The following is a 14,882-nucleotide window of genomic DNA, read 5'->3' as shown; positions in this document are numbered from 1 at the left end:
TGGCTCTGGCTTGAACTTGCTAACATCCAGCGATGCTTCTTGGACTCTGGCCTGTTAAAGCAGACAGAGGAAGAGTGTGGACTCTAGAAAGTGGGCATTTGGAAGTTTGCAGTTAGGGTGGTGACCCGTGCAAAATCTTGTTCTATCTCTTGCCTCAGAGGTCTGAGACTCCACATCCGGGAGCCCCCTTCTCTCCTGATCACTTCTCTTCAGTGTCCCTCACTGTCTCCTCCTCTACCCCACTTCTTCTGAGTAAGGATTGGAAAAACCCTTAGAGATTTTTCAACTAAGTGAATTGGGAGTTTTCATTCTGGACCTCATTCTGGACCCTGTCTCCTCTCTACATTCTGCATAGGTGTACCTTTCTCACTGTAAATACCTCTACATACTCTTGACACTTCCGTTCTTACGTCTAGCCCAGAACTCTAGTCCCATTTAAATACTTGCCTATTTGATATTTTCATTTGTGTGTCTCTGAGCGTCTCAAACTCAGTGTCCTTCAATTTTAACTTGTAATTCTTCTTCAGTAAATCCTGTTGATTCTGTCTCCAAAATATATTTATGTCAAATGTGTCTACTTTTCTTTCCTTTCTCTGCTCCCACCCGCGCTTTCCCTAACAGTGTCTTTCCCCCTGAACTTGCCCCGGTCATTTTTTCCCCTGACATTGCTCCTTAGCATGACCATCACTTCATTCTCCACGAACAACCAGAGTCATCTGGTTAAACTGCAGGTCAAATCATTTTAGTCTCATTTGTAAATCCCTTAACAGCTACTTACTATATTCAAAATAATTGATTGAACCTAACATTGTGACCTTGGAGAAGGCAATGGTACCCCACTCCAGTACTCTTGCCCGGAAAATCCCATGGACGGGGGAGCCTGGTGGGCTGCCGTCTATGGGGTCGCACAGAGTCAGACACAGCTGAAGTGACTTAGCAGCAGCAGCAATATTGTGACCTAGCCCCTCTCTACCAGTGTTAGTCATTACTTTTGTTCATCCATATTTCCTTTTACTCATCCATATTTCCATTCTTTCTCTCCTTGCGGGCACATGGAATGACTGCACTTCCTTATACCCATGAAGTGGAAATATGTCTGTGTTACTTGTTTTGGACAATGAAACATAAGCAAAGTGGTTTGAGAGTTGCTTTGTGACTCTTAATGTACTTTCTTCTCCTGCTACAGTAATTAGGGAAACCAGTGTTAATAGGGTGGTGCCATAAGATTGAAGAAGATTGAATTATTAGGAGTACTTGTAGGAGAGCTGGGCTGGAAGTTCGCCCAAATCCACAGTGAGATGTCTATGAGTGAACAAAAATAAGCTTCTATGGTGAGATTTGGAGCTTGTTTGTTACTCAGCAAAACATATCCTATCCTGATTACTATGGTAAAGAGGACTGACTTGCGGGAAGCCTCTTTAAAATAAAAGCAAAGGATAAAGTTGTTTCGTTTTCAGCAAAATGTCTTGTTTTTTATTAGACTGTAAAAAATTAACAACTGACTCATTAATTATTCACAAAAGGAATCAAAATGAATCCCCAAGTTGGAGGGAGTTTCTGGGTGGCTCAAGGAGAAGGCACATACGTGTTTTTGAGAGAAAATGACACTCCTAGCTAACAACTCTCCATGTGGGTGGGCAAGACTGAATCACCATGGGGAAAAAAGGAAGATGTGGGTAAAACTTTACAGAGAGAGACTCTAGCATGAGGAAAGTCACCCTAGGTGTGTTTAAGTGTGTTGATTAAAGTTAACCAGGTAAGATACTTTGTTCCCCAATAACCAAGTAACAGTATTGTTTCACTTTGGTTTAAAATATACCAGGAAGGATCTGAATGATTCAAATGTGGCTGAAAAGGGAGCAGTTTTTGAGGAACACAATACTTTCCAAGCAGGAACATTTCTTTGTTTTCTTCTCCGAGGCTTCTGTTAGTATATATCTTCAGTGATGGGCAATGTTTAATTTTAAGAGAGAGAGATTGAGGAAGGGAAGGAGAGAGAAGTCAAATAGGAAAGAAGGAAGGAAGGGAAGGATGGAGGGAGAAGGGTAAAAGGAAATAAATCTATAATGAGGCTGGAAGGTACAGTCTCAATGAGAGGGGAGAGATGACCAACTCTTCCTAAAGACCCTTAAACACACAGAACAGTAGGTAGCATCGTTTTGACCCTTTTTACCCAGGGTGACTGTACTCTGGGAGGCTGGGGCTAAAATGCTGTGGTCACTATGAATGAAGGGAGTGACTTAGTGTGCTGGCCTCCAGGCATAGCAACCGGAAGGAGGCAGTTCTCAGAGCTCCTCTTCTCCAGAACACGAGAGAAAGTCTCAGAAGTTACTGAAAACATGATTGCCCATACCTGTTGACTCCAGGGCACTGCTGAGGCTTCCATTGACTAGAGTCTCTGTTTTATGTTTCAGAATTCTCTAGATCCAGGGGCCGAGCTGATGTCCACAGAACTGTCGTCTTACATGAGCAGAATGGGGCTGTGTTGATGGAACAGCACTCGTTCCTCCAGAGCTGTGAGCAGTCTGGTCTGGGCAGTCCTTCTTTTTTTTTTGAGACACAAGACCCTGGGCCCACTGTGAAGTTCATTTCCCACAGTCTGGCCTACAGCTGATGTCATTTAGCTCTGCTCACAGCTCCGGGCCTTAGTTGCGCCTCTGCCTCCCAGGTTCCTCGATGAGGCCATACATGACCTCAAAGTTGAGACCTCTGAGTAGAGAGCTTCAGGCTGGACCATATAAGCCCAGGTTCCGGGCGGCCTGGGAGATCCTGGGAGTTTTCCTCTGGGGAAATGGATAGTGAACTGGTTTTCCAGCCCGGTGTGACCTTTTTATGGCAGGAGGGCCCTGAGTGCCCACGTGGAAGCCGGATCCCACCGCCTTTGTCTGTGACTTGTCTGCTTGGCACTCAGGCTGGGCTGGTTCTGGGATGGTGGTTTCTTGCTGAGTCATCTGCCTGTCTTGAAACAAGCCTGTGAGCTTTTGCTCAGACCCCGTGAACTTGTCCTTGTGCTTTACGTGAAGACTGGTTCCCGGGTGGAAGGTTTGGACCAGGCGGTGCATCTCTAGGTGCGTGTGCCAGGGAGACTCGGGGGTCTGGAGACAGCCCCTGTCATCCTCCTCCAGTGTCTCCTCTGCCTCGGGAGCCGCCTCTTCCGGGGTCAAGGAATGCCTTCTCTCCATGTTAATCCAAACAGCACTGACCATGGACTCGGCTGTGGTGGGCAGGTTTCCTCCTGAGAAAGCAAGGCACCAACAGGGTCACCGCTGGAAGGTACAGGAGCAGCCCTCTTTTAGGGGGTTCTCAGAGCTTTCAAGCTGAGAAAGGCCATGCCCAGTACATCAAGGAGGCCAGATACCCAGTGCCCTGCACTACCTCTTAACACACACCCATTCACAAACAGTATTCATTCATTCCATTATTAAGTGCTTATAGCGTGCCAGGCAGTATTTATTTGAGGTCTTGAGACAAAATATACCCCTTCATGATATGGTCTAGTGAAGTAGAAAGTGAAAGTGTTAGTTGCAGAGTTGTGTCTGACTCTTTGTGACCCCATGGACCGTAGCCCACCAGGCTCCTCTGTGTTGGGATTTCCCAGGCAAAAATACTGAAGTGGGTTGCCATTCCCTTCTCCAGGGGATTTTTCCAACCCAGGGATCGAACCCTTTCACTTTCTACTCCACTAGACCACATCATACGGAGAAGGCAATGGCACCCCACTCCAGTACTCTTGCCTGGAAAGTCCCATGGACGGAGGAGCCTGGTGGGCTGCAGTCCATGGGGTCACTAAGAGTCAGACATGACTGAACGACTTCACTTTCACTTTTCACTTTCATGCACTGGAGAAGGAAATGGCAACCCACTCCAGTGTTCTTGCCTGGAGAATCCCAGGGACGGGGGAGCCTGGTGGGCTGCTGTCTATGGGGTCACACAGAGTTGGACACGACGGAAGCGACTTAGCAGCAGCAGACCACATCTTAAAAGGGTAGTTTTTGTCTCAGTGTTCGCTACTGTATTCCCAAGTCCTGGAATAAACAATGGAGTAGAAAAGGAATAAGCAAACAAACATGGTAATAACAATTCCAATGGTAAGCAGTGCTGTGGAAAAAAATTCAAGAATGAGAGAGTTTAATAATGACTTCAGTCTTTGCACTGAGGGAGTGAATCCTGGGGAGAGCTGGGAAACTCACATTTGAGGCTGAGAGAACAACCAGGAGCAGGGGCACGCACATGTCCACCCACAGGTGTGATTCATATACTCTGTCCAGTGGAAAGGGGTTATTCTTTTGTGTTATGGGATTCTGATGATGGGTTTAGCATCCAAGGCAGAGGAGGAGGAGCTGTGTTTGAAGCAGCTCCTTTCGGAGGACTGGTCTTTATCTTTTATCTCATGGCCACTGTCCTGGAAACACGTTTGCAGCACCGTCTACTTCCTGCCCGGGCTTTAGGGATGAGCAGGTGGGCTGATGCCTCTGTTCCTTCTCAGGGACACCTTTTTACCACCTTGTGGAACATGGTAGTTTCTGGTCAACTCTTGGTGGCGGTGAGGGTTGGAGGGATGACTGAATGTCATTTTCCTATAGAAAGGAGGCCTGTGACAAGCCTGGAATTGCCTCTGAAATGTTGGCAGAGCTCCCTTGAGTGTTCTGATATTTGTCACTGCAGAAGGTCCTGTAGGTGACAACATCTACAGTGGGGGTAGAGAGATGGTGTTGAAGGAGTAAAGCCGGGAGGAGCCCTTGAACTCCAGTGCTAGGATTCCAAAACACCTGCCATTTCTAGAACCTGCATACATTCCATAATGTTAAGAGGAAAGCTAATTCCAGAGCCTTCCTTCCATTAATAAGCTCCCAGAATACCTGCCCCTCCAGATACAGCTCTGTGTCTTGAGATGCTGAAATCTAGTTTTAGAGGGAGCCAGTCTCAATGAACACTCTGTCTTCCTGGGTTTCAGATGTGCTGGACACAGAAGATCCCTGTCTTCTAAATTCCGTCTACTTGCTTGGCTTCATGGCATTAACATCTCCTGGTTTTCTCCTTCATTTAAGAAAAATGAATTGTGGCAAGACCCATACAACATAAAATTTACCACCTTTAGCCATTTTGAAGTGTACAGTTCAATTGTGTTAAGTCCAGTCATGTGGTTATACAACTGATCTCAAGAACTTTTTCATCTTCCCAGACTGACACTATACCCATTAAACAACAGTTCTTCATCTCTTCCACCCCTACCCTGACAACCTTCTACTTACTGTCTCTGAGTTTGACCACTCCATGTACCTCATATGAGTAGATCTTTACTCATGATCTACTGGCTTTTTATGACTGGCTTATTTTGCTTAGTGTAATGTCCTCAAGAGTCATCTGGGTTCATCCAAGATCCCGCATGTGTGAATTTCCTTCCTTTTTGAGGCTGTTGTTCATCTGCTAACATTTTGACTGCTGTCTTCTCTGACTTTTCTTTCTCTGCTTGTGCCTTCAATGCTTTAGCATGCTATGCCTCTAATTGTCCTCCCAGCCTCTTAACAGTTTATGCATTGGTCCCCCACAATTTTAGCCATGCCCGTGACTTCAACAATTTGTTGATGACCCCAAACCTATATCTCCAGCCCAAATTACTCTCCTGAGATCCAGGCTGGTTGGAAGTTTTACAAATTCCCTCAAATGCAGTGTGTTTTAAAAATGTTATTTGGGTCATGCTGGGTCCTAGTTGTGGCGCATGGAATCTTTAGTTGTAGCATGGAGGATTTTTAGTTATGGCATGTAGGATGTATTTCCCTGATGAGGGATTGAACCCAGGCTTCTGGTGTTGGGAGGCATAACCACTGGACCCCCAGGGAAGTCCTCAAATGTAGCATGTTCACAAATTCATCTCTCTCTATCAGAAATATTTTTCTCCTATATTCCCTATCTCGCTGGGTAGTATCACCATCCACCTTATTGCTAATGTGAAGGCAGAATTGCTTTCTTGCCCCTACCATCATTTTCTCACTTCATTTTTATAATCTGAAAGTGAATGTGTTAGTTGCTCAGACTCTCTACTGTCTGAGCCCCCAGGGAATCTGCCTGCGATGCAGGGGACTCGATTTCAATCCCTGGGTCAGAAGACCCCCTGGAGAAGGGAATGGCAACCCACTCCAGGCTTGTTGACTGGAGAATTCCATGGGCAGAGGAGCCTGGCAGGCTGCAGTCCATGGAATCGCAAAGAGTCGGACACGACTGTGGAGCTCACACGTTCACAGTTTGTAATCAGACTCTGGTTTCTCCCTGGAGAACACCTTATTCCTCATACCCAGTCCAAGTTCTTCAAGTATCTTTCCAACTCAGTCTCGTGTGACCTATGACCTGGTCCCTAGCCAGTCAGCACAGAAAGTCCCAAGGAGCTTTATCCATAATCATTTATTTCGTTCCCACCATGATCTTATACTCTGGGGACTATAGTTATTCCTGGTTGACAGATGAGGAAACTGAGTCACAGAGGAACTTATAGGATTGTTCAAAGCCGCACAGAGCAAGTCAGCGGCAAAGCTGAGGCTCAGGCTGTCCTCCAGAGACCAAGTACGGGCACGTCCCATCAGACAGCTCACTGTTTCTCACAGTTAGAGTGGGAATGTGAACTCGCAGACCGCTGTGAAAGATGTACCCCGAAAGGTCCTGACCGAGCCTGCGGGTCAGAAGCCGTCCCTGGGGAAGCAGTGACCGAGCACTACCCCTTGCCTTAACCCGTCGTAACCCGACGCGGTAACTCATCACGTGGTGTTGATGGAGGCAGGAGCTCTGAGTTACAGGATGCAGGAGAAGGGTCCAGCAGGGAAGGTTGGGGCAGGGGTGGTAAACGCTATGCGCTGTGCTGAGTTTGTGATGTCTTTGGGACATGCGCGTCACATAGTTTTGTGAGTCTGAATCACAGCTGTGTTAAACCTGCTTTCACTTGATATGGGTTAAATGAATGAATATTGAGTGGCTGAATAAACACCCTTGAGGATGGGAAAGCTTTAGGGAGCTGTCAGCTCTGCCCTGCAGAGATGGGGGTGCTGTTTGGCTGTGCCAGGTCAGTGCAGACAGATCCTGCTTTTTGGCCCAAGTCTCGCGAGAGGGGTGCTTTTAGACCATGGCAGCACACTTCCTGTCACTTCCCAGGCAGTGAGGTCCCTCTGGCCCCTGATTCCCTCCCAGCCCAGCCTAGATGTGTTCCCAGGTAGTGTGAACGATGAAGACAACCACAGAAATTCCCTGGGCACAGACTACACTTTTCAGGGGGTCCTCCTACTTTTCTTGACTTGTTCCTCTGGGTTTAGAGGATGAGGGGCTGAGCTTTGAGTCTTGTGCTCCTAACTTCCTCCTGGAATAAAGTTGAGTTCCTAACAGAAGGGAGGCTTTTCCTCTGAAAGAGGGGCTTCTATATCTCAAGGCTTCTCCGGCTGGTGGGTGAGCCTGGGTGCTTCTTGGGTCCCTAAGCCGTGTTTCCTCTGGCTGGTGCCCAAGCTGTTGGAAATATCACGTGTTCTCTCTCCAGAGCCCATTTCCCTGGTTTGCAGGAGGTGCCCGAGTGAGACCCAGCTAGGAAGCACAGCTCCTATCTCCCCACGTGGCCTAGCGGGAGGGCCAAGCCCGGCTCACCAGGCAGACCAGTTCAGCAAGATCAGAATCTAAGAGCAGAGGCCAGGGACGGTGGCATGCTGGCTGCCAGCCCCCTGCGGGAGCCCCCTGGCTCAGCTGGCACCCACACCAGCCCCTCTGTTCTGACCCTGCCTCCCTGCTTTTGTCCACCGGGAGGGCCCGCAGAGGCCTGGCCCTGCGCTGCCCACAGCTTTGCCACCCCTTCTGCCCACAGCCAGGTCCTCCCTGCCTCTGCCCCCAGCAGCTGCCCAGCCCTACCTTTCGGGAGCACCACGACGTGGGCCTGGCCCCTCTGCTTCCGTCTCAGGCCTTCATACTGGGCTCGCAGGAGCTGGATGTTAAGCAGAGGCCCTTTCGGGGGAGCCCGAGGCCCGGAGCCCTCGGCCATGTAGCAAGACCCCAGCTGCCAGAAGTGGGGCAGGGCGGGGCACGGGCAGGGCCACCCCTTCATCCGGATCCGGGAGGACAGCAAACACGGATGGGCGGGGCCCGGGGGTGGTGGGGCTCGGAAGTGAGGAGGAAGGTAGCCAGATCCCGTGGAGAACCAGGTAGGGGAGAGAGAAATGGAGGAGGGGAGATGCGGTGGAAAGGGGCGGTAAGGAGAAGGGAAAAGTCTGGGGCGGGGCTGCAAGAGGGAAATTGAGGGAGAGGGAAGGAGGGGGTCCAAAGAAGGGATACAGAATGGAGGAAGAAGGTGACAGCAGATGGATGGGGGAGAAGCGTGAGGACTGGAGGGCAGGGAGTGAATAAAAGTGAGAAACCGAGGAGCTGGGGACAGAGCGAAAGACAAGCCCAGCTACTCAGATCCTTTTAGGGTCCAAGGGATGTCCTACTCCAGGTCCTCCACTGCTTGATCCTAAAGTGCAGAATCCAGGAGCTACTGTGACGCCTCCTGTTTCCTGGCAGAGCTGGAGCTAGTGCTGAGGAGGCCAAGTGCCCAACTTGGCTCACGCTTCTCGGACTGGACCGCGGATGCTTGTCAGCAAACCTGCCTGTTTGGTTGGCAGTTGGCGAAGGAGCTGGTGCCCAGGGGATATGCACCGGCATTGGGCAGAGGGAGACCGACCCAGCAGCAAAGGTACCCTGAGACCTCCACTCACCCCCACAGCGTGCAACCTGGGAGAAAGCCCAGCCCCAGCGAGCCGTGGCCTCTGGCCAGCCCCACCCCTTTGACATTCAGTGTAGCCTCTGTGGTCTCAGCATTTCCCAACCAGCCAGGTTGGTGTTTGTCTTACCCACGACTGGGTGCACCCTCCCCCTCTGCTTGGCAGCCCCACCATGCCTATATCCGGTTTGAATCCTAAACTCTCTCTGTCTCTCACACATATCAGCTTCAATCTACCCTGGGCTCCATTTGGCTGATTCAGCTTTGTATCTTTTCCTAACACAGCTACCCAAAGTATCTGCAGAGGCAGTGGAGACAGTAGCAGCTGAATTTAGAGACGTTTTGGAAAGCAGTGGGATGGTATTTAGCCATAGGACATTGGACAAGAGATGGAACCTAAATCTTTGTTAAGTGGTGTATGCTATATGGGCTTCCCAGGTGGTGCTAGTGGTAAAGAACCCACCTGCCAGTGCAGGAGACATAAGAGATGCAGGTTCAAGCCCTGAATTGGGAAGATCCCCTTGAGAAGGGAATGGCAGCCCACTCCAGTATTCTTGACTGGAGAATTCCATGGACAGAGAAGCCTGGCGAGCTACAATCCATGGGGTTGCAAAGAGGCATATGCCACACGCATGTAGGCTTTGTTGGGTAGCCTGTGCTGCTCTGACAAGGTACCACGCATGGGTTGGCTTCAGCAGCAATAATTCATTGTCCCACAGGTCTGAAGGCCACAAGTCCAAGATCAAGGTGACAGCAAGGTTGATTCCTTTGGGGATCTCAGAGGGAATCTGTTCCAGGCCTCTCATTTTGCTTCTGGAGGTTTGCTGGCAACCGTGGGCATTGCTGGCTTGTAAAAGCATCACTTGATCTTTGCCTTTGTTTTCACTTGATGTTCTCCTTGTATGTGTGTCTCTGAGTCCAACTCACCCTTTGTATAAGGACACGAGTCCTATTGGATTAGGACCCCATGCTAATGACCTCATCTTAAGTCAACGTTTCTATCTGCCATGATCCAGTTTCCAAATAAAGTCACATTCTGAGGTACTAGAGTTAGGACTTCAACTTCGGGATTTGGGGGGACACACTTTAACTGCTCCCGGGTAGAGAAGCGGTAGACCCATCATAGAGATGGCACAGGAGAGGAGCAGATTGGAGCGATGGAGAGGTGGAGGGGTTTGTTTGAGATGTGATGTTTGAAGTCATTGAGTCATCAGGAGGGAGCTGAAGCTTGGTAGGGAGGTGCAGATGTCATCACTTGTGAAAAAGATACAGTTCATTATCGGAAAAGTTTTATCATCAGACAGTCATGCATACAGGGAATTGAGAGATGGTCCAAAGTTGCTTTCTTGTCCCTTTTCAGTCCCCGTTAGCTTGTTCATGTTTGGTGGTAGAAGAGAGATCTCTCCTGTGCGCTTCTGCCTTCTTTCTCTTGTCCCAGTGTCTAACTTCTAGAAAGAAGTTCTGGCTTCTGTTCTGTCATTAGGTTCTAGCTATTGAGAGAGGGGATGAACGATCTAGGCTAGTGGAGCTTCTACAAGATTACTTCTTAACATAATTTCTGTGCTACTGTTTTGTTTAAATGGTCTCACTGTCTTTCCCCCACCTCCTCAAGACCTCCACAATTATCCTGGCTTGGGTCGGGGAGGGCCCCTCTCCCAGGGGGAGAGTGTATACTGCAGGAGGAGGGTTATGAAGGTAAAAATGTTCACCCTACCTCCTAAGAAGGGAAGTCTTCAGCCCATATGTGGCAGCTGAAGTCTTAGAATTGAATGAAATTTCCAATTTAGGAGGCTATTTCAAGATACCAAGCTCTGGGAAGACCAATATTTAAGGGGCAGGTAGAAGTAAGAAGGTAATGTTGAAAAACATAAAAAGTGAAATCAAAACAATAGGAGAAAAAGCAGTGAAGAGGGGCATCCCAGACTGCCAGGAGGGAAAGAAATGTCACCAAAGAGCCAGGTTGGCCAAAACTGGGGAGACAGAATCTCCTGATCTCCCTTGCTGCCCTGTAGAATAGCATCTGAGAAATATATGCAGAAGACTGGTTCTCAGTCTGGTTACACAATAAAATCATCTTGGGAGGTTTTTGGTTTTTTTAAATATTTATTTGTTTAGCTGTGCTTATTTATTTGTTTCTTAGTTGTGACATGAGGGATCCTCAATCTTTCTTGTGGCATGTGGGATCTAGTTCCCTGATCAGGGATTGAACCCCTGGCCCCCTGCCTTGGGAGTATGGAGTCTTAGCCGCTGGACCACCAGGGAAGTCCCAAAACCACCTTGGGAGTGTTTTTTTGTTTTTTCAATATTCATTGATTTATTTAGTGGCATTGGGTCTTTCATTGCGGCACACAGACTCTCTAGTTGAGGCGTGCAGCCTCCAGAGTGCACGGGCTTGGTAGTTACAGCGTTCAGGCTTAGTTTCTCTATGGGATGTGAAACCTTAGTTCCCCAACCAGGGATTGAACCCAAATCCTCAGCATTGCAAAGAGGATTCTTAACCACTGGACCGCCAGGGAAGTCCCCCACCCTGGGAGTTTTTAAAAAAACACCCGTGCTGGAGTGCCTCCCCTCAATATTCTGATTCACCTAGTCTGGGTAGTGTCTGGATATTGGTGTGTGTCTAAAATTATCCACTGCTCTGGAGAGTTAACTGCCCAGATTCTTGAGTCTCTGGGTTACTGGTTGAGAGACAGTGGTGGGAAATAGGCCAAGCTTCTTCATTCCTTTTTTTTTTTATTAGGGAGCCTCTCTAGCAGCGGCTTCCCTGGTGGCTCAGATGGTGAAGAATCTGCCCACAATGGAGGAGACGCAACAGACTCAGATTCGATCCCTGGGTCAGGAAGATCCCCTGGAGAAGGAAATGGCACTTTTCCTTCTCAAGGAATGGAATCCACTTCAGGATTCTTGCCTGGAGACTTCCATGGACAGAGGAGCCTGGTGCGTTACAATCCAGAGTCGCAGAGTCAGACATGACTGAGCAACCAGTACTTTCCCTTTCTCTACTCAGAGCTGAAGATAATACGGGCCCCTCCATTCTAGTCCAGTTGCATCTGCCATAAAATTGGACTCAATTTCTACTACATTTGACATCTGTCAGTCTTCATCTTTTAATAGTAATTGTTATCCTTTTTTCTGGTTGAATCTTTGTAGGTATTCCAATGGGAATTAGGAGAGGCTACCAGCTGTTGGCTGCTTGCCTGTTAGAAGCTTAAATTCTTTCTTTAATTCATATGGTTCCTCTCTCTCTTTTAATACCCAAATCTTTCATCTATTTGGAATTGATTTTAGTATTAGAGTTTTAGATAAAGCATGAATCTAGCTATTTTTTCCTCCAGATAATTGGCCTGTTGCAGAGTACCACTTATTGAATAAGCTTCCCTTTCCCTATGATTTGCAATAACAGTAATAATAGTGTAAGAGAAAAAAATTGGCAATGGTATCCCATCCCAGAGAGTCCTCTGAAATAAATAAGAAATATGATTGAGTTGTAGCCCTGCTTGAAAAATGATGACAGCTACCACTAGAAGGACATGATTTATTATTTGGGTGGACTCACCAGTGGAGCAAGAAAAAAGACACCAGAAAAGACACCAGGGTTCAAGACACCAGAGAGGGATGAGATGCCCTGTTGTTTGAAAAAAATATTTTCTTTTTTCCGTATGGTTTAAACTGTACTGAAGCTGAAAATGAAAGTCCATGTTGAGAGATAAGCATGTGTGTAATCTAGCAGGGTCACTGATGAACTGCTTTCCGTGGAGCTCTCAGGAAAGCTTATAGTAAAGGAAATGAGACCTAGAGGATCCAAGTCCACTCCAGTTCAAAGGGCCCAGCTCTTGATAAATGTGTCAGTTATCACTAGAATACTATTCCAGAGGCACTATAAAGGTCAGCCAAGGGTGGAGATTCAGAGACTGTGGTTTGTGAGCCAAAGGCCAGGAGAGCCAGGTATGTGTAGGGGAGGGTGGTCAACAGGAGTGGATTCCATCTTGATGCAGGACTTGTTTCGAGTCCTTTCCGCTAGAGACTCTATGAAAAGCTTAAGAACCCTGATCTTTAGTTTTTCCTCTTCTCTGTACTAATTTCACTCTAAAATTATCCCACCCCACAGCTTGGTGATGTAGCCTTAGACCAAAAGAACAAGATGGTGATGGATGGGATCCTCCCTGGTGTCTTCTTGCTGGCTCCAGTGAGAAGGGGGCTTAGCCTGATAGCTTATGGTGAACGATGTCGGATTCGTGATCTCCAAAGAAGCAGCTTTAGCTTTGGGACCAGGACCAGACTTGATCCCTCAAGAGCTTTTGTGTAGCAGAATTTTATTAAAGTATTAAAAGGGACAGGGAAAGCTTCTGACACAAATATCAGAAGGGGGACAGAGAGTACCCTCTCACTAGTCTTAGCAAGGGAGCTATATACTTTTTAAATTGGCTATTACAGTAAATCAACAGAATGTCTCAAGGTTCTAAAGGTCTTGCTAGACCGACTCCCACAATTTACACTTAAGATGACAGGATTAGACCTAACAATAGAAAGATCTTAGCAGATCCACTCCCTGTCTGACTCTTTTCGACCCCATGGACTGTGCATGGAATTCTCCAGGCCAGAACACTGGAGTGGGTAGCCTTTCCCTTTTCCAGGGGATCTTCCCAACCCAGGGATTGAACCCAGGTCTCCTGCATTGCAGGCGGAATCTTCACCCACTGAGCCACAAGGAAAGCCCCTCCCATATTATACATTTTAAGGTAACAGGATTAGTCAGAAGGTTCTCAAGAAAGAGAAACAAGTCCTCAAGCAGGATACATTGTTGTTCTATAATCTTTAGTACAGAGTTTAAGCTGAGTTGTTTTGTTGTGTAATCATCAGCTCTGGGCTTAAAGAAAAAAATGTTTTATGTGACTAAGACCAAGGAATGTAAAAAAAAAAAAAGTCCTTTTCTCCTCCATGAGAACTCCAGACTTCCTATCCCTTCCTTGAGGGCCCCAGACCCCTCTCTCCTTGGCGGGGATCTTCTTATCAGCCTACCTAGAAGTTGACTCTCTCAAGCCTGTCTAGCGGACTGTGACTTGGGGTTCCATGTGGACAGGCAGGAAACCTGGTGAGATGGGAAAGGACTCGGGATGTCAAAGAGTGCTCCAGGGCAGGTGGTGGTGGTGTAGTTGCTAAGCCATGTCTGACTCAGCAACTGCAGGGACTGTCGCCCACCAGGCTCCTCTGTCCATGGGATTCTCCAGGCAAGAATACTGGAGTGGGTTGCCATGCCCACCTCTAGGGGATTTTCCTGGCTCAGCATAGAACCTGGCTCTCCTGCATTGGAGGTGGTTTCTTTACTGACTGAGCTGCCAGGGAAGCCGTCTCCAGGGCAGACAGACTCTTAAGTTCGAGGTTCTCAGCTTTATGGAATGAGATTCCTCTCTGAAAAAGGAGAGTGTGTATCAGACCTATGAAAACAGTGGCTTAATTAATTGAGTCCAGATGACTGTGGGCCAGATATGTGCTAATCACTCCATCTACATAATCAGTTTTTTCTTATGGTAAAATATACATAACTTGAAATTCACCATTTGAACCATTTTAAGGATACAATTCAGTAGCATTAAGGAGATTCACAAAATTGTACAGCCATCACGATTATCCGTTTTTAGAACTCTTCATCAAACAGAAACTCTGTACCCATTAAGCTATAACCCTTCATTCTTTTCCCCCCACCCTCACCCCCAGTCCCTGGCAACCTCTATGCTACTTTGTCTCTATAAATGTGCCTACTTTAGATACTTCATATAAGAGGAAGCATACATTATTTTTCCCTTTGTGTCTGGATTGTTTCTTTTAGCATGGTGTTTTTAAGGTTCTTCTATATTGGAGTCTGTATCAGTGCTTCATTCCTTTTATGGCTGAATGATATTCTGTTTTATGAATATAGTACATTTTGTTTATCCATTTGTCCTTTGATAGACATGTGGCTTGTTTGCATATTTTTTCTATTGTGAATAATACTTCCATGAAAATGGGTACACCAGTATTTGAATCCTTTCTTCCAGTTCTTTTGGATATGTATCTTGGAGCAGAATTGCTAGATTGTATGGTAAATCTTTGTTTAACTTTTTGAGGAATGTGTTTGGAATCAGACTTAATCTCTCCTGAGAACACTGTGAGATACAAC

The 14,882-nt window shown here is 47.3% G+C and overlaps 1 protein-coding gene across 1 annotated transcript; it reads right to left on the bottom strand.

The window, feature by feature from the left end:
- Positions 1-1,417: 1,417 nt before the first annotated feature.
- Positions 1,418-8,515, bottom strand: C31H9orf152 (chromosome 31 C9orf152 homolog). The gene is made up of 2 exons (XM_020886335.2): positions 7,879-8,515; positions 1,418-3,235 (listed from the first exon to the last, which is right to left on the bottom strand). The coding sequence occupies exons 1-2, from the start codon at positions 8,069-8,071 to the stop codon at positions 2,724-2,726; spliced, it is 705 nt and encodes a 234-aa protein (XP_020741994.2). The 5' UTR covers positions 8,072-8,515; the 3' UTR covers positions 1,418-2,723.
- Between the last annotated feature and the right edge of the window lie 6,367 nt (positions 8,516-14,882).

This window comes from Odocoileus virginianus, chromosome 31 (assembly GCF_023699985.2).
Source record: "Odocoileus virginianus isolate 20LAN1187 ecotype Illinois chromosome 31, Ovbor_1.2, whole genome shotgun sequence".
Classification (NCBI taxonomy): domain Eukaryota; kingdom Metazoa; phylum Chordata; class Mammalia; order Artiodactyla; family Cervidae; genus Odocoileus; species Odocoileus virginianus.
Note: the sequence above shows the minus strand (reverse complement) of the source record. Positions and strands in the feature narration are given on the sequence as shown.